The 27,981-nt window shown below is 46.5% G+C and overlaps 2 protein-coding genes across 2 annotated transcripts in view; one reads left to right on the top strand and one right to left on the bottom strand.

Annotated features, from left to right (window-relative positions):
• LOC121289049 (squalene synthase-like) overlaps positions 1–691 on the top strand; it is a 109,722-nt gene extending 109,031 nt beyond the window's left edge. The window contains exon 6 of the mRNA XM_041207992.1: positions 19–691. Coding sequence (XP_041063926.1) covers positions 19–67 — 49 coding nt within the window. The 3' untranslated portion in view covers positions 68–691. The remainder of the gene's footprint in view (positions 1–18) is intronic.
• The window catches only part of LOC121289043 (cathepsin B-like), a 170,408-nt gene continuing 142,933 nt past the window's right edge, over positions 507–27,981 (bottom strand). The window contains exons 3-7 of the mRNA XM_041207978.1: positions 16,661–16,746; positions 15,182–15,325; positions 1,407–1,523; positions 1,123–1,251; positions 507–1,000 (exon numbers count right to left, since the gene is read on the bottom strand). Coding sequence (XP_041063912.1) covers positions 906–1,000; positions 1,123–1,251; positions 1,407–1,523; positions 15,182–15,325; positions 16,661–16,746 — 571 coding nt within the window. The 3' untranslated portion in view covers positions 507–905. The remainder of the gene's footprint in view (positions 1,001–1,122; positions 1,252–1,406; positions 1,524–15,181; positions 15,326–16,660; positions 16,747–27,981) is intronic.

Raw genomic sequence — 27,981 nt, 5'->3', positions numbered from 1 at the left:
TCTGTTTGATTTGAACAGAGTTGCTGATCAGGGGACAACAGTTCAAAATTTACACAGGAGGGTGTGAACTGGACTGAGCTACAGGAGCAACACTAAACTTCATGGATTGCACCTGCTCTTGAGAGGGAACTGAAACACAACTCCAAACAGTAAGAGGAAGAGGAGGAGCCAAATAGATGGGATCTAAAACCCTCCGTCACCGCAAACAGAAAGCAGTCCCTTCTGTACTGGTCACTGACTGAGGCTGAATTATTTCATCACAAATCACAGAAAATGATTTCAGTCAGCCTTTTTTTTTACCCAGTAACTGATATTCCTAATGTCCAAGATGAGGATTTAGGCAATTAAAAACAAAGTTTCAGCAGTATTTGGATTATGGTGCAACCTGTGCCTGTGTAGTAGGTCTAAAATCCCAGTATGCATCGTACAGTTTGGGGATTTTTTCCTTGCCTGCTGGTAATCACAGCTCAGTTACTTTTCCAAATCATTTGAAGCAAAGCTACAAGAAATTTCAGAAACTTTATTCAGATAAAATGTATTTTGAGTTTGTTTAAAATAGTGTGTTAGTGTGTAACACTTAGCGTACTGAACAGAGAGGGGGAGACAAATGGTGAAAGAAACAAAGCGATAAGCAAGAGAGATTGTCATAGCTGAGAACCAGTTACTGTGTATTAAAAGAAGCTTGTTAAAATCGGATCGATTGACATGATTTGAAATGGGTAACTGTGCTTAGAGACTCTGAGACCCGGAGGAACATGCTCCTTGGTTAGTTAGACATCAGTGCACTATGTCAATCTCTCCATTTAAGTCCCACGCCGTACCCCAATGTAATGACAGTAATGCATTGTATGCTGGGCTCGGAGTCTCACTGGTAGGATGGTGCCTATGAGGAGATCAGCATCTCACTAGAAGTTGGTATGGCTGATGTCACGGGGGATTCCAGCTACAACCTCCGATTCGATTCCACACTCATTGCTGCCCCGCAAGATCTTGACGAAACCTGCAAAGCAAAAGCACCAATGAAATGGGTTGACAGTGAATGGGGAGCCTATCAGGCAAATGTACCTCTTGTCATGCACCCCTCCCCCCCCCCCCCCCCCCAGAGTATGAAATATCACTCACCATTATCCCCCCAGTCTGTGTTCCAGGAGTTGGCAACCAACCAGTAGGGGGTTCCATTCTCTTTGCCCCAACCCAAAATCTTGATGGCATGACCACCCAGCGACTCCCCAACCTCATGTTGGTATACACCTGGAAATGAAGATTAACAATCAAGTAAAGTACAGAACAAGGCCATTTAGCCCATCATAGAATATCCTATTTAGGTCATTCAGCAAACTGGAAGTCTGCCAAGAACATTGGTCGCTTTCCTCCTTAGTGATGGGCACTGAAGAGCTGAGTCTTACCTGACTTGTATTGCAGGAAGTCAGTGTAGACTAAGAGGGCAGCTTCCACTGGCCCATTCTTGTAGATTTCAGTCATAATCTCAGTAACATCCGAACTAAGTCCATATGAAGTAAGACCTGAAGAAGAGAGTCTGCTCAATTATTCCAGTCTCGCAGCAATAGCATCTGGCAACACCAAAAATAATGTAGTGGCACACGGATAGACAGGAGCAGCCCTATGAATAATGTAGGAGAACGTGGATAGAGAGGCGCAGCCCTATGAATAATGTAGTAGCACACGGATAGATAGATACCCCTATGAATAATTTAGTAGCACACGGATAGACAGGCGCAGCCCTATGAATAATGTAGTAGCACACGGATAGACAGGCGCAGCCCTATGAATAATGTAGTAGCACACGGATAGACAGGCGCAGCCCTATGAATAATGTAGTAGCACACGGATAGACAGGCGCAGCCCTACGAATAATGTAGTAGCACACAGATAGACAGGCGCAGCCCTATGAATAATGTAGCACACGGATAGACAGGCGCAGCCCTATGAATAATGTAGTAGCACACGGATAGACAGGCGCAGCCCTATGAATAATGTAGTAGCACACGGATAGACAGGCACACCTATGAATAATGTAGTAGCACACGGATAGACAGACACCCCTATGAATAATGTAGTAGCACACGGATAGAAAGACGCAGCCCTATGAATAATGTAGTAGCACACGGATAGACAGACAACCCTATGATTAATGTAGTAGCACACGGATAGACAGACACCCCTATGAATAATGTAGTAGCACACGGATAGACAGACACCCCTATGAATAATGTAGTAGCACACGGATAGACAGACACCCCTATGATTAATGTAGTAGCACACGGATAGACACCCCTATGATTAATGTAGTAGCACACGGATAGACACCCCTATGATTAATGTAGTAGCACACGGATAGACACCCCTATGATTAATGTAGTAGCACACGGATAGACACCCCTATGATTAATGTAGTAGCACACGGATAGACACCCCTATGATTAATGTAGTAGCACACGGATAGACACCCCTATGATTAATGTAGTAGCACACGGATAGACACCCCTATGATTAATGTAGTAGCACACGGATAGACACCCCTATGATTAATGTAGTAGCACACGGATAGACACCCCTATGATTAATGTAGTAGCACACGGATGGACAGGCACCCCTATGATTAATGTAGTAGCACACGGATAGACACCCCTATGATTAATGTAGTAGCACACGGATGGACAGGCACCCCTATGATTAATGTAGTAGCACACGGATAGACAGACACCCCTATGATTAATGTAGTAGCACACGGATAGACACCCCTATGATTAATGTAGTAGCACACGGATAGACACCCCTATGATTAATGTAGTAGCACACGGATAGACACCCCTATGATTAATGTAGTAGCACACGGATAGACACCCCTATGATTAATGTAGTAGCACACGGATAGACACCCCTATGATTAATGTAGTAGCACACGGATAGACAGACACCCCTATGAATAATGTAGTAGCACACGGATAGACAGACACCCCTATGATTAATGTAGTAGCACACGGATAGACAGACACCCTATGATTAATGTAGTAGCACACGGATAGACAGACACCCCTATGATTAATGTAGTAGCACACGGATAGACACCCCTATGATTAATGTAGTAGCACACGGATAGACACCCCTATGATTAATGTAGTAGCACACGGATAGACACCCCTATGATTAATGTAGTAGCACACGGATAGACACCCCTATGATCAATGTAGTAGCACACGGATAGACACCCCTATGATTAATGTAGTAGCACACGGATAGACACCCCTATGATTAATGTAGTAGCACACGGATAGACACCCCTATGATTAATGTAGTAGCACACGGATAGACACCCCTATGATTAATGTAGTAGCACACGGATAGACAGACACCCCTATGATTAATGTAGTAGCACACGGATAGACAGACACCCCTATGAATAATGTAGTAGCACACGGATAGACACCCGTATGATTAATGTAGTAGCACACGGATAGACAGACACCCCTATGATTAATGTAGTAGCACACGGATAGACAGACACCCCTATGATTAATGTAGTAGCACACGGATAGACAGGACACCCCTATGATTAATGTAGTAGCACACGGATAGACAGACACCCCTATGATTAATGTAGTAGCACACGGATAGCAGACACCCCTATGATTAATGTAGTAGCACACGGATAGACACCCTATGATTAATGTAGTAGCACACGGATAGACAGACACCCCTATGATTAATGTAGTAGCACACGGATAGACACCCCTATGATTAATGTAGTAGCACACGGATAGACAGACACCGCTATGATTAATGTAGTAGCACACGGATAGACAGACACCCCTATGATTAATGTAGTAGCACACGGATAGACAGACACCCCTATGATTAATGTAGTAGCACACGGATAGACAGACACCCCTATGAATAATGTAGTAGCACACGGATAGACACCCCTATGATTAATGTAGTAGCACACGGATAGACACCCCTATGATTAATGTAGTAGCACACGGATAGACACCCTATGATTAATGTAGTAGCACACGGATAGACAGACACCCCTATGAATAATGTAGTAGCACACGGATAGACAGACACCCCTATGAATAATGTAGTAGCACACGGATAGACAGACACCCCTATGATTAATGTAGTAGCACACGGATAGACAGACACCCCTATGAATAATGTAGTAGCACACGGATAGACAGACACCCCTATGATTAATGTAGTAGCACACGGATAGACAGACACCCCTATGAATAATGTAGTAGCACACGGATAGACACCCCTATGATTAATGTAGTAGCACACGGATAGACACCCCTATGATTAATGTAGTAGCACACGGATAGACACCCCTATGATTAATGTAGTAGCACACGGATAGACAGACACCCCTATGAATAATGTAGTAGCACACGGATAGACACCCCTATGATTAATGTAGTAGCACACGGATAGACACCCCTATGATTAATGTAGTAGCACACGGATAGACACCCCTATGATTAATGTAGTAGCACACGGATAGACACCCCTATGATTAATGTAGTAGCACACGGATAGACACCCCTATGATTAATGTAGTAGCACACGGATAGACACCCCTATGATTAATGTAGTAGCACACGGATAGACACCCCTATGATTAATGTAGTAGCACACGGATAGACACCCCTATGATTAATGTAGTAGCACACGGATAGACACCCCTATGATTAATGTAGTAGCACATGGATAGACACCCCTATGATTAATGTAGTAGCACACGGATAGACACCCCTATGATTAATGTAGTAGCACACGGATAGACAGACACCCCTATGATTAATGTAGTAGCACACGGATAGACAGACACCCCTATGAATAATGTAGTAGCACACGGATAGACACTCCTATGATTAATGTAGTAGCACACGGATAGACAGACACCCCTATGATTAATGTAGTAGCACACGGATAGACACCCCTATGATTAATGTAGTAGCACACGGATAGACACCCCTATGATTAATGTAGTAGCACACGGATAGACAGACACCCCTATGAATAATGTAGTAGCACACGGATAGACAGACACCCCTATGATTAATGTAGTAGCACACGGATAGACAGACACCCCTATGATTAATGTAGTAGCACACGGATAGACAGACACCCCTATGATTAATGTAGTAGCACACGGATAGACACCCCTATGATTAATGTAGTAGCACACGGATAGACACCCCTATGATTAATGTAGTAGCACACGGATAGACACCCTATGATTAATGTAGTAGCACACGGATAGACACCCCTATGATTAATGTAGTAGCACACGGATAGACACCCCTATGATTAATGTAGTAGCACACGGATAGACACCCCTATGATTAATGTAGTAGCACACGGATAGACACCCCTATGATTAATGTAGTAGCACACGGATAGACACCCCTATGATTAATGTAGTAGCACACGGATAGACAGACACCCCTATGATTAATGTAGTAGCACACGGATAGACAGACACCCCTATGAATAATGTAGTAGCACACGGATAGACACCCCGTATGATTAATGTAGTAGCACACGGATAGACAGACACCCTATGATTAATGTAGTAGCACACGGATAGACAGACACCCTATGATTAATGTAGTAGCACACGGATAGACAGCACCCCTATGATTAATGTAGTAGCACACGGATAGACAGACACCCCTATGATTAATGTAGTAGCACACGGATAGACACCCCTATGATTAATGTAGTAGCACACGGATAGACACCCTATGATTAATGTAGTAGCACACGGATAGACAGACACCCCTATGATTAATGTAGTAGCACACGGATAGACAGACCCCTATGATTAATGTAGTAGCACACGGATAGACAGACACCCCTATGATTAATGTAGTAGCACACGGATAGACAGACACCCCTATGATTAATGTAGTAGCACACGGATAGACAGAACCCCTATGATTACTTGTAGTAGCACACGGATAGACAGACACCCCTATGATTAATGTAGTAGCACACGGATAGGACACCCCTATGATTAATGTAGTAGCACACGGATAGACACCCCTATGATTAATGTAGTAGCACACGGATAGACACCCCTATGATTAATGTAGTAGCACACGGATAGACAGACACCCCTATGAATAATGTAGTAGCACACGGAATAGACACCCCTATGATAATGTTTTAGCACACGAAGTCACCTATGATTAATGTAGTAGCACACGGATAGACAGACACCCCTATGATTAATGTAGTAGCACACGGATAGACAGACACCCCTATGATAATGTAGTAGCACACGGATAGACAGACACCCCTATGATTAATGTAGTAGCACACGGATAGACAGACACCCCTATGAATAATGTAGTAGCACACGGATAGACACCCCTATGATTAATGTAGTAGCACACGGATAGACACCCCTATGATTAATGTAGTAGCACACGGATAGACACCCCTATGATTAATGTAGTAGCACACGGATAGACAGACACCCCTATGAATAATGTAGTAGCACACGGATAGACACCCCTATGATTAATGTAGTAGCACACGGATAGACACCCCTATGATTAATGTAGTAGCACACGGATAGACACCCCTATGATTAATGTAGTAGCACACGGATAGACACCCCTATGATTAATGTAGTAGCACACGGATAGACACCCCTATGATTAATGTAGTAGCACACGGATAGACACCCCTATGATTAATGTAGTAGCACACGGATAGACACCCCTATGATTAATGTAGTAGCACACGGATAGACACCCCTATGATTAATGTAGTAGCACACGGATAGACACCCCTATGATTAATGTAGTAGCACACGGATAGGACACCCCTATGATTAATGTAGTAGCACACGGATAGACCACCCTATGATTAATGTAGTAGCACACGGATAGACAGACACCCCTATGATTAATGTAGTAGCACACGGATAGACAGACACCCCTATGAATAATGTAGTAGCACACGGATAGACAACTCCCTATGATTAATGTAGTAGCACACGGATAGACACCCCTATGATTAATGTAGTAGCACACGGATAGACACCCCTATGATTAATGTAGTAGCACACGGATAGACACCCATATGATTAATGTAGTAGCACACGGATAGACATACACCCCTATGATTAATGTAGTAGCACACGGATAGACAGACACCCCTATGAATAATGTAGTAGCACACGGATAGACAGACACCCCTATGATTAATGTAGTAGCACACGGATAGACAGACACCCCTATGATTAATGTAGTAGCACACGGATAGACAGACACCCCTATGATTAATGTAGTAGCACACGGATAGACAGACACCCCTATGATTAATGTAGTAGCACACGGATAGACAGACACCCCTATGATTAATGTAGTAGCACACGGATAGACACCCCTATGATTAATGTAGTAGCACACGGATAGACACCCCTATGATTAATGTAGTAGCACACGGATAGACAGACACCCCTATGATTAATGTAGTAGCACACGGATAGACACCCCTATGATTAATGTAGTAGCACACGGATAGACAGCACACCCTATGATTAATGTAGTAGCACACGGATAGACAGACAGCCCCTATGATTAATGTAGTAGCACACGGATAGACAGACACCCCTATGATTAATGTAGTAGCACACGGATAGACAGGACACCCCTATGATTAATGTAGTAGCACACGGATAGACAGACACCCCTATGATTAATGTAGTAGCCACGGATAGACAGACACCCCTATGAATAATGTAGTAGCACACGGATAGACACCCCTATGATTAATGTAGTAGCACACGGATAGACACCCCTATGATTAATGTAGTAGCACACGGATAGACCACCCCTATGATTAATGTAGTAGCACACGGATAGACAGACACCCCTATGAATAATGTAGTAGCACACGGATAGACAGACACCCCTATGATAATGTAGTAGCACACGGATAGACAGACACCCCTATGATTAATGTAGTAGCACACGGATAGACAGACACCCTATGATAATGTAGTAGCACACGGATAGACAGACACCCCCTATGATTAATGTAGTAGCACACGGATAGACACCCCTATGATTAATGTAGTAGCACACGGATAGACACCCCTATGATTAATGTAGTAGCACACGGATAGACACCCCTATGATTAATGTAGTAGCACACGGATAGACACCCCTATGATTAATGTAGTAGCACACGGATAGACAGACACCCCTATGAATAATGTAGTAGCACACGGATAGACACCCCTATGATTAATGTAGTAGCACACGGATAGTCACCCCTATGATTAATGTAGTAGCACACGGATAGACACTTCTATGATTAATGTAGTAGCACACGGATAGACACCCCTATGATTAATGTAGTAGCACACGGATAGACACCCCTATGATTAATGTAGTAGCACACGGATAGACACCCCTATGATTAATGTAGTAGCACACGGATAGACACCCCTATGATTAATGTAGTAGCACACGGATAGACACCCCTATGATTAATGTAGTAGCACACGGATAGACACCCCTATGATTAATGTAGTAGCACACGGATAGACACCCCTATGATTAATGTAGTAGCACACGGATAGACACCCCTATGATTAATGTAGTAGCACACGGATAGACACCCCTATGATTAATGTAGTAGCACACGGATAGACACCCCTATGATTAATGTAGTAGCACACGGATAGACACCCCTATGATTAATGTAGTAGCACACGGATAGACACCCCTATGATTAATGTAGTAGCACACGGATAGACACCCCTATGATTAATGTAGTAGCACACGGATAGACACCCCTATGATTAATGTAGTAGCACACGGATAGACACCCTATGATTAATGTAGTAGCACACGGATAGACAGACACCCTATGATTAATGTAGTAGCACACGGATAGACACCCCCCTATGAATAATGTAGTAGCACACGGATAGACAGACACCCTCTCTGAATAATGTAGTAGCACACGGATAGACAGACAACCCCTATGAATAATGTAGTAGCACACGGATAGACAGACACCCCTATGAATAATGTAGTAGCACACGGATAGACCTTGGAGCACCCCTATGAATAATGTAGTAGCACACCGGATAGACAGACACCCCTATGATTAATGTAGTAGCACACGGATAGACACACCCCTATGAATAATGTAGTAGCACACGGATAGACACCCCTATGATTAATGTAGTAGCACACGGATAGACAGACACCCCTATGAATAATGTAGTAGCACACGGATAGACAGACACCCCTATGAATAATGTAGTAGCACACGGATAGACAGACACCCCTATGATTAATGTAGTAGCACACGGATAGACAGACACCCCTATGATTAATGTAGTAGCACACGGATAGACAGACACCCCTATGAATAATGTAGTAGCACACGGATAGACAGACACCCCTATGATTAATGTAGTAGCACACGGATAGACAGACACCCCTATGATTAATGTAGTAGCACACGGATAGACGACACCCCTATGATTAATGTAGTAGCACACGATAGACAGACCACCCTATGAATAATGTAGTAGCACACGGATAGACAGACACCCCTATGATTAATGTAGTAGCACACGGATAGACGACACCCTATGATTAATGTAGTAGCACACGGATAGACAGGCACAGCCCTATGATTAATGTTGTAGCACACGGATAGACAGCACAGCCCTATGATTAATGTAGTAGCACACGGATAGACAGACACCCCTATGATTAATGTAGTAGCACACGGATAGACAGACACCCCTATGATTAATGTAGTAGCACACGGATAGACAGACACCCCTATGATTAATGTAGTAGCACACGATAGACAGACACCCCTATGAATAATGTAGTAGCACACGGATAGACACCCCTATGATTAATGTAGTAGCACACGGATAGACACCCCAATGATTAATGTAGTAGGCACACGGATAGACACCCCTATGATTAATGTAGTAGCACACGGATAGACAGACACCCCTATGAATAATGTAGTAGCACACGGATAGACAGACACCCCCTATGAATAATGTAGTAGCACACGGATAGACAGACACCCCTATGATTAATGTAGTAGCACACGGATAGACAGACACCCCTATGAATAATGTAGTAGCACACGGATAGACAGACACCCCTATGATTAATGTAGTAGCACACGGATAGACACCCCTATGATTAATGTAGTAGCACACGGATAGACACCCCTATGATTAATGTAGTAGCACACGGATAGACACCCCTATGATTAATGTAGTAGCACACGGATAGACACCCCTATGATTAATGTAGTAGCACAACGGATAGACAGACACCCCTATGAATAATGTAGTAGCACACGGATAGACACCCCTATGATTAATGTAGTAGCACACGGATAGTCAACCCTATGATTAATGTAGTAGCACACGGATAGACACTTCTATGATTAATGTAGTAGCACACGGATAGACACCCCTATGATTAATGTAGTAGCACACGATAGACACCCCTATGATTAATGTAGTTAGCACACAGGATAGACACCCCTATGATTAATGTAGTAGCACACGGATAGACACCCCTATGATTAATGTAGTAGCACACGGATAGACACCCCTATGATTAATGTAGTAGCACATGGATAGACACCCCTATGATTAATGTAGTAGCACACGGATAGACACCCCTATGATTAATTGTAGTAGCACACGGATAGACAACACCCTATGATTAATGTAGTAGCACACGGATAGCAGACAACCCTAATGAATAATGTAGTAGCACACGGATAGACACCCCTATGATTATGTAGTACACACGGATAGACACACCCCTATGATAAATGTAGTAGCAAACGTATAGACAGACACCCCTATGAATAATGTAGTAGCACACGGGATAGACACCCCTATGATTAATGTAGTAGCCACACGGATAGACACCCCTATGATTAATGTAGTAGCACACACGGATAGACAACCCCTATGATTAATGTAGTAGCACACGGATAGACAGACACCCCTATGAATAATGTAGTAGCACACACGGATAGACAGACACCCCTATGATTAATGTAGTAGCACACGGATAGACAGACACCCCTATGATTAATGTAGTAGCACACGGATAGACAGACACCCCTATGAATAATGTAGCAGCACACGGATAGACAGACACCCCTATGATTAATGTAGTAGCACACGGATAGGACAGACACCCCTATGATTAATGTAGTAGCACACGGATAGACAGACACCCCTATGAATAATGTAGTAGCACACGGATAGACAGACACCCCTATGAATAATGTAGTAGCACACGGATAGACAGACACCCCTATGAATAATGTAGTAGCACACGGATAGACAGACACCCCTTCTGAATAATGTAGTAGCACACGGATAGACAGACATCCCTATGAATAATGTAGTAGCACACGGATAGACAGACACCCCTATGAATAATGTAATAGCACACGGATGGACATACACCCCTATGAATAATGTAGTAGCACACGGATAGACAGACACCCCTATGAATAATGTAGTAGTACACGGATAGACACACACCCCTATGAATAATGTAGTAGCACACGGATGGACAGACACCCCTATGAATAATGTAGTAGCACACGGATGGACAGACACCCCTATGAATAATGTAGTAGCACACGGATAGACAGGCGCAGCCCTATGAATAATGTAGTAGCACACGGATAGACAGACACCCCTATGAATAATGTAGTAGCACACGGATAGACAGACACCCCTATGAATAATGTAGTAGCACACGGATAGACAGACACCCCTATGAATAATGTAGTAGCACACGGATGGACAGACACCCCTATGAATAATGTAGTAGCGCACGGATGGACAGACACCCCTATGAATAATGTAGTAGCACACGGATAGACAGATGCACCCCTATGAATAATGTAGTAGCACACGGATAGAAAGACGCAGCCCTATGAATAATGTAGTAGCACACGGATAGACAGAGACCCCTATGAATAATGTAGTAGCACACGGATGGACAGACACCCCTATGAATAATGTAGTAGCCCACGGATAGACAGATGCACCCCTATGAATAATGTAGTAGCACACGGATAGAAAGACGCAGCCCTATGAATAATGTAGTAGCACACGGATAGACAGACACCCCTATGAATAATGTAGTAGCACACGGATAGACAGACACCCCTATGAATAATGTAGTAGCACACGGATAGACAGACACCCCTATGAATATTGTAGTAGCACACGGATAGACAGACACCCCTATGAATAATGTAGTAGCACACGGATAGACAGACACCCCTATGAATAATGTAGTAGCACATGGATAGACAGGCGCAGCCCTATGAATAATGTAGTAGCACACGGATAGACAGGCTCAGCCCTATGAATAATTTAGTAGCACACGGATAGACAGGCGCAGCCCTATGAATAATGTAGTAGCACACGGATAGACAGACACCCCTATGAATAATGTAGTAGCACACGGATAGACAGACACCCCTATGATTAATGTAGTAGCACACGGATAGACAGACACCCCTATGATTAATGTAGTAGCACACGGATAGAGAGACACCCCTATGATTAATGTAGTAGCACACGGATAGACAGACACCCCTATGAATAATGTAGTAGCACACGGATAGACAGACACCCCTATGATTAATGTAGTAGCACACGGATAGACAGACACCCCTATGATTAATGTAGTAGCACACGGATAGACAGACACCCCTATGATTAATGTAGTAGCACACGGATAGACAGACACCCCTATGATTAATATAGTAGCACACGGATAGACAGACACCCCTATGATTAATGTAGTAGCACACGGATAGACAGACACCCCTATGATTAATGTAGTAGCACACGGATCGACAGACGCAGCCCTATGAATAATGTAGTAGCACACGGATAGACAGACACCCCTATGATTAATGTAGTAGCACACGGATAGACAGACACCCCTATGAATAATGTAGTAGCACACGGATAGACAGGCACCCCTATGATTAATGTAGTAGCACACGGATAGACAGACACCCCTATGATTAATGTAGTAGCACACGGATAGACAGACACCCCTATGATTAATGTAGTAGCACACGGATAGACAGACACCCCTATGATTAATGTAGTAGCACACAGATAGACAGACACCCCTATGAATAATGTAGTAGCACACGGATAGACAGACACCCCTATGATTAATGTAGTAGCACACGGATAGACAGACACCCCTATGAATAACGTAGTAGCACACGGATAGACAGACACCCCTATGATTAATGTAGTAGCACACGGATAGACAGACACCCCTATGATTAATGTAGTAGCACACGGATAGACAGACACCCCTATGATTAATGTAGTAGCACACGGATAGACAGACACCCCTATGAATAATGTAGTAGCACACGGATAGACAGACACCCCTATGATTAATGTAGTAGCACACGGATAGACAGACACCCCTATGATTAATGTAGTAGCACACGGATAGACAGACACCCCTATGATTAATGTAGTAGCACACGGATAGACAGACACCCCTATGATTAATGTAGTAGCACACGGATAGACAGGCGCAGCCCTATGAATAATGTAGTAGCACACGGATAGACAGACACCCCTATGATTAATGTAGTAGCACACGGATAGACAGACACCCCTATGAATAATGTAGTAGCACACGGATAGACAGACACCCCTATGATTAATGTAGTAGCACACGGATAGACAGGCACAGCCCTATGTTTAATGTAGTAGCACACGGATAGACAGACACCCCTATGATTAATGTAGTAGCACACGGATAGACAGACACCCCTATGATTAATGTAGTAGCACACGGATAGACAGACACCCCTATGAATAATGTAGTAGCACACGGATAGACAGACACCCCTATGATTAATGTAGTAGCACACGGATAGACAGACACCCCTATGATTAATGTAGTAGCACACGGATAGACAGACACCCCTATGATTAATGTAGTAGCACACGGATAGACAGACACCCCTATGATTAATATAGTAGCACACGGATAGACAGACACCCCTATGATTAATGTAGTAGCACACGGATAGACAGACACCCCTATGATTAATGTAGTAGCACACGGATAGACAGACGCAGCCCTATGAATAATGTAGTAGCACACGGATAGACAGACACCCCTATGATTAATGTAGTAGCACACGGATAGACAGACACCCCTATGAATAATGTAGTAGCACACGGATAGACAGGCACCCCTATGATTAATGTAGTAGCACACGGATAGACAGACACCCCTATGATTAATGTAGTAGCACACGGATAGACAGACACCCCTATGATTAATGTAGTAGCACACGGATAGACAGACACCCCTATGATTAATGTAGTAGCACACAGATAGACAGACACCCCTATGAATAATGTAGTAGCACACGGATAGACAGACACCCCTATGATTAATGTAGTAGCACACGGATAGACAGACACCCCTATGAATAACGTAGTAGCACACGGATAGACAGACACCCCTATGATTAATGTAGTAGCACACGGATAGACAGACACCCCTATGATTAATGTAGTAGCACACGGATAGACAGACACCCCTATGATTAATGTAGTAGCACACGGATAGACAGACACCCCTATGAATAATGTAGTAGCACACGGATAGACAGACACCCCTATGATTAATGTAGTAGCACACGGATAGACAGACACCCCTATGATTAATGTAGTAGCACACGGATAGACAGACACCCCTATGATTAATGTAGTAGCACACGGATAGACAGACACCCCTATGATTAATGTAGTAGCACACGGATAGACAGGCGCAGCCCTATGAATAATGTAGTAGCACACGGATAGACAGACACCCCTATGATTAATGTAGTAGCACACGGATAGACAGACACCCCTATGATTAATGTAGTAGCACACGGATAGACAGACACCCCTATGAATAACGTAGTAGCACACAGGTGGACAGACACACCCCTATGCACACATTGGTACAAACCATGTGAGCCAACAAATATTTCGTTTACAATGCCTACTTGTCCTGGTCTACCTGACCGTTCTGTGCCTGTTCCTGTCTCTTCTGGCTCCACTTACCATAATGTTTGTCACTGCGGTACTTTGGGGTGTAACCGGCTTCACATTGCTTGGAGCATCTGGGAGTCTCAACCTCTCCACTGCAGTGTGGCCGAGATCCATTAACATGGTGTTCACATGGGGGAATTGAGTATGGCCGACAACCTATGGAGGAGGTGAGTGTCAAAGCAAGACCAACAGTGAAGACTTGGGAGATTTGAAAGCTTGCACTGTCTCGGATTCCAGACCATGACCCATGCTCAGCTCAAGATACTAAACCTGGCTGCAGATAACTAACATGTACTTGACCCCAGATACTGATCCGCCTCTTACCCCAAATGCTGACCTGCTCTCAGCTTCAGACACTGACGAGTACCTGACCCCACTGATCCATTGCCAAATACCCAACTCTGCTCATTCCCAAAACTAACCCTGCGTAACCTCAAACACCGACCTCGCCATCCCCAAACACTGATCCACACCGACCCCAGACACTGACCCACACCGACCCCAGACACTGACCCACACCGACACCAGACACTGACCCACACCGACCCCAGACACTGACCCACACCGACCCCAGACACTGACCCACACCGACCCCAGACACTGACCCACACCGACCCCAGACACTGACCCACACCGACCCCAGACACTGACCCACACCGAGCCCAGACACTGACCCACACCGAGCCCAGACACTGACCCACACCGACCCCAGACACTGACCCACACCGACCCCAGACACTGACCCACACCGACCCCAGACACTGACCCACACCGACCCCAGACACTGACCCACACCGACCCCAGACACTGACTCACACCGACCCCAGACACTGACCCACACCGACCCCAGACACTGACCCACACCGACCCCAGACACTGACCCACACCGACCCCAGACACTGACCCACACCGACCCCAGACACTGATCCACACCGACCCCAGACACTGATCCACACCGACCCCAGACACTGACCCACACCGACCCCAGACACTGACCCACACCGACCCCAGACACTGATCCACACCGACCCCAGACACTGACCCACACCGACCCCAGACACTGACCCACACTGACACCAGACACTGACCCACACCGACCCCAGACACTGACCCACACCGACCCCAGACACTGACCCACACTGACACCAGACACTGACCCACACTGACACCAGACACTGACCCACACCGACCCCAGACACTGACCCACACCGACCCCAGACACTGACCCACACTGACACCAGACACTGACCCACACTGACACCAGACACTGACCCACACCGACCCCAGACACTGACCCACACCGACCCAAGACACTGATCCACACCGACCCCAGACACTGACCCACACCGACCCCAGACACTGACCCACACCGACCCCAGACACTGACCCACATCGACCCCAGACACTGACCCACACCTAACCTCACGCTGACCCATGAGTAACCACAAGCACACCCCAAGGCTAAACCAGACACTGACCCGGGTCACTAACCTATATGTGACTGGTAAAGACCTCCTGAAACGAGACCATCTTGAGTCCAGAATTCCCAGGCTCCGGAAGGGTAGCCACCATTGCAACTGGTGAAAAGTGAAACAATTTTAGACAACAACAACTTGCATTTATATAGTGCCTTTACTGTGGTAAAACATTCTAAGGTGCTTCACAGAAGTGTTAACAAACATAAACATGAGATATTAGGCTGTGTGACCAAATGCTTAATGTTATGAGATGAAGTAGTGAAAGGTAGAGGGAAGTGTTGGGTTGACTGAAGCAGTGTTATGGCACAGCTGATGGTAAATGCTGAGTGTCTCAAATCCCAAAGGGAAACTTGAAACCACTGCTACAACTTGTTTTGCAATTTGTATAGGTTTGGAAATGTGTGCATTGAATTTAGCAGTGATAAGATCACCGAGTCTTATAGGCTTCTTACAAATCTAAATCAAACCTTTATTAATAGAAGGAATGAGTTTAAATACATACATAGATCTACAAATTACTGCTATGATAACTTCTAAATCCCCTCATTAATCTGACTCCCAGTAACACTTGTTGTAGATTGTAGGATTATTCTGTAAGGGAAGAGAAATTTGTTTCGCTTGTGCCAAGGGAAACATGGAAATTATTTGTCACCCAGCAAATACTTTTGCAAAGACTTCTTCACAATCTTTTAATCATTGATGGGATGTGGGCTTCACTGGCTGGGTCAACAATTATTGCCCATCCCTAGTTGCCCTTCAGAAGGTGGTGGTAAGCTGCCTTCTTGAATCGCTGCAGTCCATGTGGTGTAGGTACACCCACAGTGCTGTTAGGGAGGGAGTGCCAGGATTTTGACCCAGCGACAGTGAAGGAACGGCCGATATATTTCCAAGTCAGGATGGTGAGTGACTTGGAAGGGAACTTCCAGTTTCTGCAGTGCGTCTTGTACATGGGGGGGTACACACTGCTGTTACTGTGTGTCAGTGCTGGAGGGAGTGAATGTTTGTGGATGTGGTGCCAATCAAGCGGGCTGCTTTGTCCTTGGTGGTGTTGATGTGCATAAGTGTTGTTGGAGCTGCACTCATCCAGGCAAGTGGAGAGTATTCCATCACACTCCTGACTTGTGCCTTGTAGATGGTGGACAGGTTTTGGGGAGTCAGGAGTTGAGTTACTCACCACAGGATTCCCAGCCTCTGATCTGCTCTTGTAGCCACAATATTTAAATGGCTAGTCTAGTTCAGTTTCTGGTCAATGGTAACCCCCAGGATGTTGAAAGTGGGGGATTCAGTGATGGTAATGCCATTGAATGTCAAGGGGCGATGGCTGCATTCTCTCTTGTTGGAGATGATCATTGCCTGACACTTGTGTGGCACGAATGTTACTTGCCACTTGTCAGCCCAAGCCTGGATATTGTCCAGGTCTTGCTGCATTTGGACATGGGCTGCTTCAGTATCTGAGGTGTTACGAATGGTGCTGAACACCGTGCAATCATCAGCAAACATCCCCACTTCTGACCTGTACACTTGCTGCATCACCAGTCAATGCTGAGTGATATGGTGGGGTATTAGAGAGGCATTACCAGTCAATGCTGAGTGATATGGTGGGGTATTAAAGAGGCATTACCAGTCGATGCTGAGTGATATGGTGGGGTATTAAAGAGGCATTACCAGTCGATGCTGAGTGATATGGTGGGGTATTAGAGAGGCATTACCAGTCGATGCTGCGTGATATGGTGGGGTATTAGAGAGGCATTACCAGTCGATGCTGAGTGATATGGTGGGGTATTAGAGAGGCATTACCAGTCGATGCTGAGTGATATGGTGGGGTATTAGAGAGGCATTACCAGTCGATGCTGAGTGATATGGTGGGATATTAGAGAGGCATTACCAGTCGATGCTGAGTGATATGGTGGGGTATTAGAGAGGCATTACCAGTCGATGCTGAGTGATATGGTGGGGTATTAGAGAGGCATTACCAGTCGATGCTGAGTGATATGGTGGGGTATTAGAGAGGCATTACCAGTCGATGCTGAGTGATATGGGGGGGTATTAGAGAGGCATTACCAGTCGATGCTGAGTGATATGGTGGGGTATTAGAGAGGCATTACCAGTCAATGCTGAGTGATATGGTGGGGTATTAGAGAGGCATTACCAGTCGATGCTGAGTGATATGGTGGGGTATTAGAGAGGCATTACCAGTCGATGCTGAGTGATATGGTGGGGTATTAGAGAGGCATTACCAGTCGATGCTGAGTGATATGGTGGGGTATTAGAGAGGCATTACCAGTCGATGCTGAGTGATATGGTGGGGTATTAGAGAGGCATTACCAGTCGATGCTGAGTGATATGGTGGGGTATTAGAGAGGCATTACCAGTCGATGCTGAGTGATATGGGGGGGTATTAGAGAGGCATTACCAGTCGATGCTGAGTGATATGGTGGGGTATTAGAGAGGCATTACCAGTCAATGCTGAGTGATATGGTGGGGTATTAGAGAGGCATTACCAGTCGATGCTGAGTGATATGGTGGGGTATTAGAGAGGCATTACCAGTCGATGCTGAGTGATATGGTAGGGTATTAGAGAGGCATTACCAGTCGATGCTGAGTGATATGGTGGGGTATTAGAGAGGCATTACCAGTCGATGCTGAGTGATATGGTGGGGTATTAGAGAGGCATTACCAGTCGATGCTGAGTGATATAGTGGGGTATTAGAGAGGCATTACCAGTCGATGCTGAGTGATATGGTGGGGTATTAAAGAGGCATTACCAGTCGATGCTGAGTGATATGGTGGGGTATTAGAGAGGCATTACCAGTCGATGCTGAGTGATATGGTGGGGTATTAGAGAGGCATTACCAGTCGATGCTGAGTGATATGGTGGGGTATTAGAGAGGCATTACCAGTCGATGCTGAGTGATATGGTGGGGTATTAGAGAGGCATTACCAGTCGATGCTGAGTGATATGGTGGGGTATTAAAGAGGCATTACCAGTCGATGCTGAGTGATATGTTGGGGTATTCAAGAGGTACCAGAGATACCAGTCGATGCTGAGTGATATTGTGGGGTATTAGAGGCATTACCAGTCGATGCTGAGTGATATGTTGGGGTATTAGAGGCATTACCAGTAAATGCTGAGTGATATGGTGGGGCATTAGAGGCATTACCAGTAAATGCTGAGTGATATGGTGGGGTATTAGAGGCATTACCAGTCGATGCTGAGTGATATGGTGGGGTATTAGAGAGGCATTACCAGTCGATGCTGAGTCATATGGTGGGGTATTCAAGAGGTACCAGGGGTACCAGTCGATGCTGAGTGATATGGAGGGGTATTAGAGAAGCATTACCAGTCGATGCTGAGTGATATTGTGGGGTATTAGAGAGGCATTACCAGTCGATGCTGAGTGATATGGTGGGGTATTAGAGAGGCATTACCAGTCGATGCTGTGTGATATTGTGGGCTATTAGAGAGGCATTACCAGTCAATGCTGAGTGATATGGTGGGGTATTAGAGAGGCATTACCAGTCGATGCTGAGTGATATGGTGGGGTATTAGACAGGGTTTGGCTTCAGTCTTACTGAAATATGTCAAAACCTCCGGCTTAAACTGTGGATCATTATCTAACACCAACATTTCTGGTAATCCATAAATTGTAAACCAACTTCTGAAAACTTCAGTAGTGTAGCCGCTTGGCCACAGACTCAATATCTCAGAATCACAGAATTGTTATGGTATAGAAGGAGGCTAATCAAGCCCATCTTGTCTGCACCGGCTCTCTGAGCATTTTAACCCAGTGCCATTCTCCTGCCTTTTCCCCGTAACCCTGCGCGTTGTTTCTATTTAAATAATCATCAATAATGATGTCTTGAATGCCTCAATTGAACCTGCCTCCACCACAATTCCAGGCCATGCATTCCAGACCCTAACTACACTCTATGTGAAAAAGCTGTTCCCGACATCATATGTGCTTCTTTTGCAAAACGCTTTAAAACTGTGCCCCCTGGGTCTCGATCCAATTACGAGCAGGAACAGTTTCTCCTTGTCGGCTCTGTCCAGGACCATCATGATTTTGAAAATTTCTTTCAAGTCTCCTCTCAGCATCCGCTCCAAGAAAAGGGAGCATTACTCTGTATCTAACCCCGTGCTGTACCTGCCCTGGGAGTGTTTGATGGGGACAGTGTAGAGGGAGATTTACTCTGTATCTAACCCCGTGCTGTACCTGTCCTGGGAGTGTTTGATGGGGACAGTGTAGAGGGAGATTTACTCTGTATCTAACCCCGTGCTGTACCTGTCCTGGGAGTGTTTGATGGGGACGGTGTAGAGGGAGCTTTACTCTGTATCTAACCCCGTGCTGTACCTGTCCTGGGAGTGTTTGATGGGGACAGTGTAGAGGGAGATTTACTCTGTATCTAACCCCGTGCTGTACCTGTCCTTGGAGTGTTTGATGGGGACGGTGTAGAGGGAGCTTTACTCTGTATCTAATCCCATGCTGTACCTGTCCTGGGAGTGTTTGATGGGGACAGTGTAGAGGGAGCTTTACTCTGTATCTAACCCCGTGCTGTACCTGCCCTGGGAGTGTTTGATGGGGACGGTGTACAGGGAGATTTACTCTGTATCTAACCCCGTGCTGTACCTGTCCTGGGAATGTTTGATGGGGACGGTGTACAGGGAGATTTACTCTGTATCTAACCCCGTGCTGTACCTGTCCTGGGAGTGTTTGATGGGGACAGTGTAGAGGGAGTTTTACTCTGTATCTAACCCCATGCTGTACCTGTCCTGGGAGTGTTTGATGGGGACAGTGTAGAGGGAGATTTACTCTGTATCTAACCCCGTGCTGTACCTGTCCTGGGAGTGTTTGATGGGGACAGTGTAGAGGGAGATTTACTCTGTATCTAACCCCATGCTGTACCTGTCCTGGGAGTGTTTGATGGGGACAGTGTAGAGGGAGATTTACTCTGTATCTAACCCCGTGCTGTACCTGTACTGGGAGTGTTTGATGGGGACAGTGTAGAGTGAGCTTTACTCTGTATCTGACCCCGTGCTGTACCTGTCCTGGGAGTGTTTGATGGGGACAGTGTAGAGGGACATTTACTCTGTATCTAACCCCGTGCTGTACCTGTACTGGGAGTGTTTGATGGGGACAGTGTAGAGGGAGATTTACTCTGTATCTAACCCCGTGCTGTACCTGTCCTGGGAGTGTTTGATGGGACAGTGTAGAGGGAGCATTACTCTGTATCTAACCCCGTGCTGTACCTGTCCTGGGAGTGTTTGATGGGACAGTGTAGAGGGAGCATTACTCTGTATCTAACCAAATGCTGTACCTGTCCTGGGAGTGTTTGATGGGGACAGTGTAGAGGGAGATTTACTCTGTATCTAACCCCGTGCTGTACCTGTCCTGGGAGTGTTTGATGGGGACAGTGTAGAGGGAGCTTTACTCTGTATCTAACCCCGTGCTGTACCTGTCCTGGGAGTGTTTGATGGGGACAGTGTAGAGGGAGCTTTACTCTGTATCTAACCCCGTGCTGTACCTGTCCTGAGAGTTTTTGATGGGGACGGTGTAGAGGGAGCTTTACTCTGTATCTAACCCCGTGCTGTACCTGTCCTGGGAGTGTTTGATGGGGACAGTGTAGAGGGAGATTTACTCTGTATCTAACCCCGTGCTGTACATTCCTGGGAGTGTTTGATGGGGACAGTGTAGAGGGAGTTTTACTCTGTATCTAACCCTGTGCTGTACCTGTCCTGGGAGTGTTTGATGGGGACAGTGTAGAGGGAACTTTACTCTGTATCTAACCCCGTGCTGTACCTGTCCTGGGAGTGTTTGATGGGGAAGTGTAGAGGGAGATTTACTCAGTATCTAACCCCGTGCTGTACATTCCTGGGAGTGTTTGATGGGACAGTGTAGAGGGAGCTTTACTCTGTATCTAACCCCGTGCTGTACCTGTCCTGGGAGTGTTTGATGGGGACAGTGTAGAGGGAGTTTTACTCTGTATCTAACCCCGTGCTGTACCTGTCCTGGGAGTGTTTGATGGGGACAGTGTAGAGGGAGTTTTACTCTGTATCTAACCCCGTGCTGTACCTGTCCTGGGAGAGTTTGATGGGGACACTGTAGAGTGAGCTTTACTCTGTATCTAACCCCGTGCTGTACCTGTCCTGAGAGTTTTTGATGGGGACGGTGTAGAGGGAGCTTTACTCTGTATCTAACCCCGTGCTGTACCTGTCCTGGGAGTGTTTGATGGGGACAGTGTAGAGGGAGATTTACTCTGTATCTAACCCCGTGCTGTACATTCCTGGGAGTGTTTGATGGTGACAGTGTAGAGGGAGATTTACTCTGTATCTAACCCCGTGCTGTACCTGCCCTGGGAGTGTTTGATGGGGACAGTGTAGAGGGAGTTTTACTCTGTATCTAACCCTGTGCTGTACCTGTCCTGGGAGTGTTTGATGGGGACAGTGTAGAGGGAACTTTACTCTGTATCTAACCCCGTGCTGTACCTGTCCTGGGAGTGTTTGATGGGGAAGTGTAGAGGGAGATTTACTCAGTATCTAACCCCGTGCTGTACATTCCTGGGAGTGTTTGATGGGACAGTGTAGAGGGAGCTTTACTCTGTATCTAACCCCGTGCTGTACCTGTCCTGGGAGTGTTTGATGGGGACAGTGTAGAGGGAGTTTTACTCTGTATCTAACCCCGTGCTGTACCTGTCCTGGGAGTGTTTGATGGGGACAGTGTAGAGGGAGATTTACTCTGTATCTAACCCCGTGCTGTACCTGTACTGGGAGTGTTTGATGGGGACAGTGTAGAGGGAGATTTACTCTGTATCTAACCCCGTGCTGTACCTGTCCTGGGAGTGTTTGATGGGGACAGTGTAGAGGGAGATTTACTCTGTATCTAACCCCGTGCTGTACCTGTCCTGGGAGTGTTTGATGGGGACAGTGTAGAGTGAGATTTACTCTGTATCTAACCCCGTGCTGTACCTGTCCTGGGAATGTTTGATGGGGACGGTGTAGAGGGAGCTTTACTCTGTATCTAACCCCGTGCTGTACCTGTACTGGGAGTGTTTGATGGGGAGAGTGTAGAGGGGGATTTACTTTGTATCTAACCCCATAATGTACCTGCCCTGGGAGTGTTTGATGGGGACAGTGTAGAGGGAGATTTACTCTGTATCTAACCCTGTGCTGTAGCTGTCCTGGGAGTGTTTGATGGGGACGGTGTAGAGGGAGATTTACTCTGTATCTAACCCCATGCTGTACCTGCCCTGGGAGTGTTTGATGGGGACAGTGTAGAGGGAGCTTTACTCTGTATCTAACCCCGTGCTGTACCTGCCCTGGGAGTGTTTGATGGGGACAGTGTAGAGGGAGTTTTACTCTGTATCTAACCCCGTGCTGTACCTGTCCTGGGAGTGTTTGATGGGGAAGTGTAGAGGGAGATTTACTCTGTATCTAACCCCGTGCTGTACCTGTCCTGGAAGTGTTTGATGGGGACAGTGTAGAGGGAGATTTACTCTGTATCTAACCCCGTGCTGTACCTGTCCTAGGAGTGTTTGATGGGGACAGTGTAGAGGGAGATTTACTCTGTATCTAACCCTGTGCTGTACCTGACCTGGGAGTGTTTGATGGGGACAGTTTACAGGGAGCTTTACTCTGTACCTAACCCCGTGCTGTACCTGTCCCGGGAGTGTTTGATGGGGACAGTGTAGAGGGAGCTTTACTCTGTATCTAACCCCGTGCTGTACCTGTCCTGGGAGTGTTTGATGGGGACAGTGTAGAGGGAGCATTACTCTGTATCTAACCCTGTGCTGTACCTCTCCTGGGAGTGTTTGATGGGGACACTGTAGAGGGAGTTTTACTCTGTATCTAACCCCGTGCTGTACCTGTCCTGGGAGTGTTTGATGGGGAAGTGTAGAGGGAGATTTACTCAGTATCTAACCCCGTGCTGTGCATTCCTGGGAGTGTTTGATGGGACAGTGTAGAGGGAGCTTTACTCTGTATCTAACCCCGTGCTGTACCTGTCCTGGGAGTGTTTGATGGGGACAGTGTAGAGGGAGTTTTACTCTGTATCTAACCCCGTGCTGTACCTGTCCTGGGAGTGTTTGATGGGGACAGTGTAGAGGGAGTTTTACTCTGTATCTAACCCCGTGCTGTACCTGTCCTGGGAGTGTTTGATGGGGACGGTGTAGAGGGAGATTTACTCTGTATCTAACCCCGTGCTGTACCTGTCCTGGGAGTGTTTGATGGGGACAGTGTAGAGGGAGATTTACTCTGTATCTAACCCCGTGCTGTACCTGTACTGGGAGTGTTTGATGGGGACAGTGTAGAGGGAGATTTACTCTCTATCTAACCCCGTGCTGTACCTGTCCTGGGAGTGTTTGATGGGGACAGTGTAGAGGGAGATTTACTCTGTATCTAACCCCGTGCTGTACCTGTCCTGGGAGTGTTTGATGGGGACAGTGTAGAGTGAGATTTACTCTGTATCTAACCCCGTGCTGTACCTGTCCTGGGAATGTTTGATGGGGACGGTGTAGAGGGAGCTTTACTCTGTATCTAACCCCGTGCTGTACCTGTCCTGGGAGTGTTTGATGGGGACGGTGTAGAGGGAGCTTTACCCTGTATCTAACCCCGTGCTGTACCTGTCCTGGGAGTGTTTGATGGTGACAGTGTAGAGGGAGCTTTACTCTGTATCTAACCCCGTGCTGTACCTGTCCTGGGAGTGTTTGATGGGGAGAGTGTAGAGGGAGATTTACTCTGTATCTAACCCTGTGCTGTACCTGTCCTGGGAGTGTTTGATGGGGAGAGTGTAGAGGGGGATTTACTTTGTATCTAACCCCATAATGTACCTGCCCTGGGAGTGTTTGATGGGGACAGTGTAGAGGGAGATTTACTCTGTATCTAACCCCGTGCTGTAGCTGTCCTGGGAGTGTTTGATGGGGACGGTGTACAGGGAGATTTACTCTGTATCTAACCCCATGCTGTACCTGTCCTGGGAGTGTTTGATGGGGACAGTGTAGAGGGAGATTTACTCTGTACCTAACCCCGTGCTGTACCTGTCCTGGGAGTGTTTGATGGGGACAGTGTAGAGGGAGCTTTACTCTGTATCTAACCCCGTGCTGTACCTGCCCTGGGAGTGTTTGATGGGGACAGTGTAGAGGGAGATTTACTCTGTATCTAACCCCGTGCTGTACCTGTCCTGGGAGTGTTTGATGGGGACAGTGTAGAGGGAGATTTACTCTGTATCTAACCCCATGCTGTACCTGTCCTGGGAGTGTTTGATGGGGAGAGTGTAGAGGGGGATTTACTTTGTATCTAACCCCATAATGTACCTGCCCTGGGAGTGTTTGATGGGGACAGTGTAGAGGGAGATTTACTCTGTATCTAACCCCGTGCTGTACATTCCTGGGAGTGTTTGATGGGGACGGTGTACAGGGAGATTTACTCTGTATCTAACCCCGTGCTGTACCTGTCCTGGGAGTGTTTGATGGGGACAGTGTAGAGGGAGCTTTACTCTGTATCTAACCCCGTGCTGTACCTGTCCTGGGAGTGTTTGATGGGGACGGTGTAGAGGGAGCATTACTCTGTATCTAACCCCGTGCTGTACCTGTCCTGGGAGTGTTTGATGGGGACAGTGTAGAGGGAGATTTACTCTGTATCTAACCCCATGCTGTACCTGTCCTGGGAGTGTTTGATGGGGACAGTGTAGAGGGAGATTTACTCAGTATCTAACCCCGTGCTGTACCTGTCCTGGGAGTGTTTGATGGGGAAGTGTACAGGGAGCTTAACTCTGTATCTAACTCCGTGCTGTACCTGTCCTGGGAGTGTTTGATGGGGACAGTGTAGAGGGAGCTTTACTCTGTATCTAACCCCGTGCTGTACCAGTCCTGGGAGTGTTTGATGGGGACAGTGTAGAGGGAGATTTACTCTGTATCTAACCCCGTGCTGTACCTGTCCTGGGAGTGTTTGATGGGGACAGTGTAGAGGGAGATTTACTCTGTATCTAACCCCGTGCTGTACCTGTCCTGGGAGTGTTTGATGGGGACAGTGTAGAGGGAGATTTACTCTGTATCTAACCCCGTGCTGTACCTGTCCTGGGAGTGTTTGATGGGGACAGTGTAGAGGGAGATTTACTCTGTATCTAACCCCGTGCTGTACCTGTCCTGGGAGTGTTTGATGGGGACAGTGTAGAGGGAGATTTACTCTGTATCTAACCCCGTGCTGTACCTGTCCTGGGAGTGTTTGATGGGGACAGTGTAGAGGGAGATTTACTCTGTATCTAACCCCGTGCTGTACCTGTCCTGGGAGTGTTTGATGGGGACAGTGTAGAGGGAGATTTACTCTGTATCTAACCCCGTGCTGTACCTGTCCTGGGAGTGTTTGATGGGACAGTGTAGAGGGAGGTTTACTCTGTATCTAACCCCGTGCTGTACCTGTCCTGGGAGTGTTTGATGGGGACAGTGTAGAGGGAACTTTACTCTGTAAATAACCCCGTGCTGTACCTGTCCTGGGAGTGTTTGATGGGGACAGTGTAGAGGGAGCTTTACTCTGTATCTAACCCCGTGCTGTACCTGTCCTGGGAGTGTTTGATGGGGACAGTGTAGAGGGAACTTTACTCTGTATCTAACCCCGTGCTGTACCTGTCCTGGGAGTGTTTGATGGGGACAGTGTAGAGGGAGCTTTACTCTGTATCTAACCCCGTGCTGTACCTGTCCTGGGAGTGTTTGATGGGGACAGTGTAGAGGGAACTTTACTCTGTATCTAACCCCGTGCTGTACCTGTCCCGGGAGTGTTTGATGGGGACGGTGTAGAGGGAGATTTACTCTGTATCTAACCCCGTGCTGTACCTGTCCTGGGAGTGTTTGATGGGGACAGTGTAGAGGGAGATTTACTCTGTATCTAACCCCGTGCTGTACCTGTCCTGGGAGTGTTTGATGGGGACAGTGTAGAGGGAGCTTTACTCTGTATCTAACCCTGTGCTGTACCTGTCCTGGGAGTGTTTGATGGGGACAGTGTAGAGGGAGATTTACTCTGTATCTAACCCCGTGCTGTACCTGTCCTGGGAGTGTTTGATGGGGACGGTGTAGAGGGAGATTTACTCTGTATCTAACCCCGTGCTGTACCTGTCCTGGGAATGTTTGATGGGGACAGTGTAGAGGGAGGTTTACTCTGTATCTAACACCGTGCTGTACCTGTACTGGGAGTGTTTGATGGGGACAGTGTAGAGGGAGGTTTACTCTGTATCTAACACCGTGCTGTACCTGTACTGGGAGTGTTTGATGGGGACAGTGTAGAGGGAGCTTTGCTCTGTATCTAACCCCGTGCTGTTGCTCAGGTGCGAATAAATTGTAGCCAATCAG

This window comes from Carcharodon carcharias, chromosome 2 (assembly GCF_017639515.1).
Source record: "Carcharodon carcharias isolate sCarCar2 chromosome 2, sCarCar2.pri, whole genome shotgun sequence".
Lineage (NCBI taxonomy): Eukaryota > Metazoa > Chordata > Chondrichthyes > Lamniformes > Lamnidae > Carcharodon > Carcharodon carcharias.
This window is presented reverse-complemented; position numbering and strand designations above follow the sequence as displayed.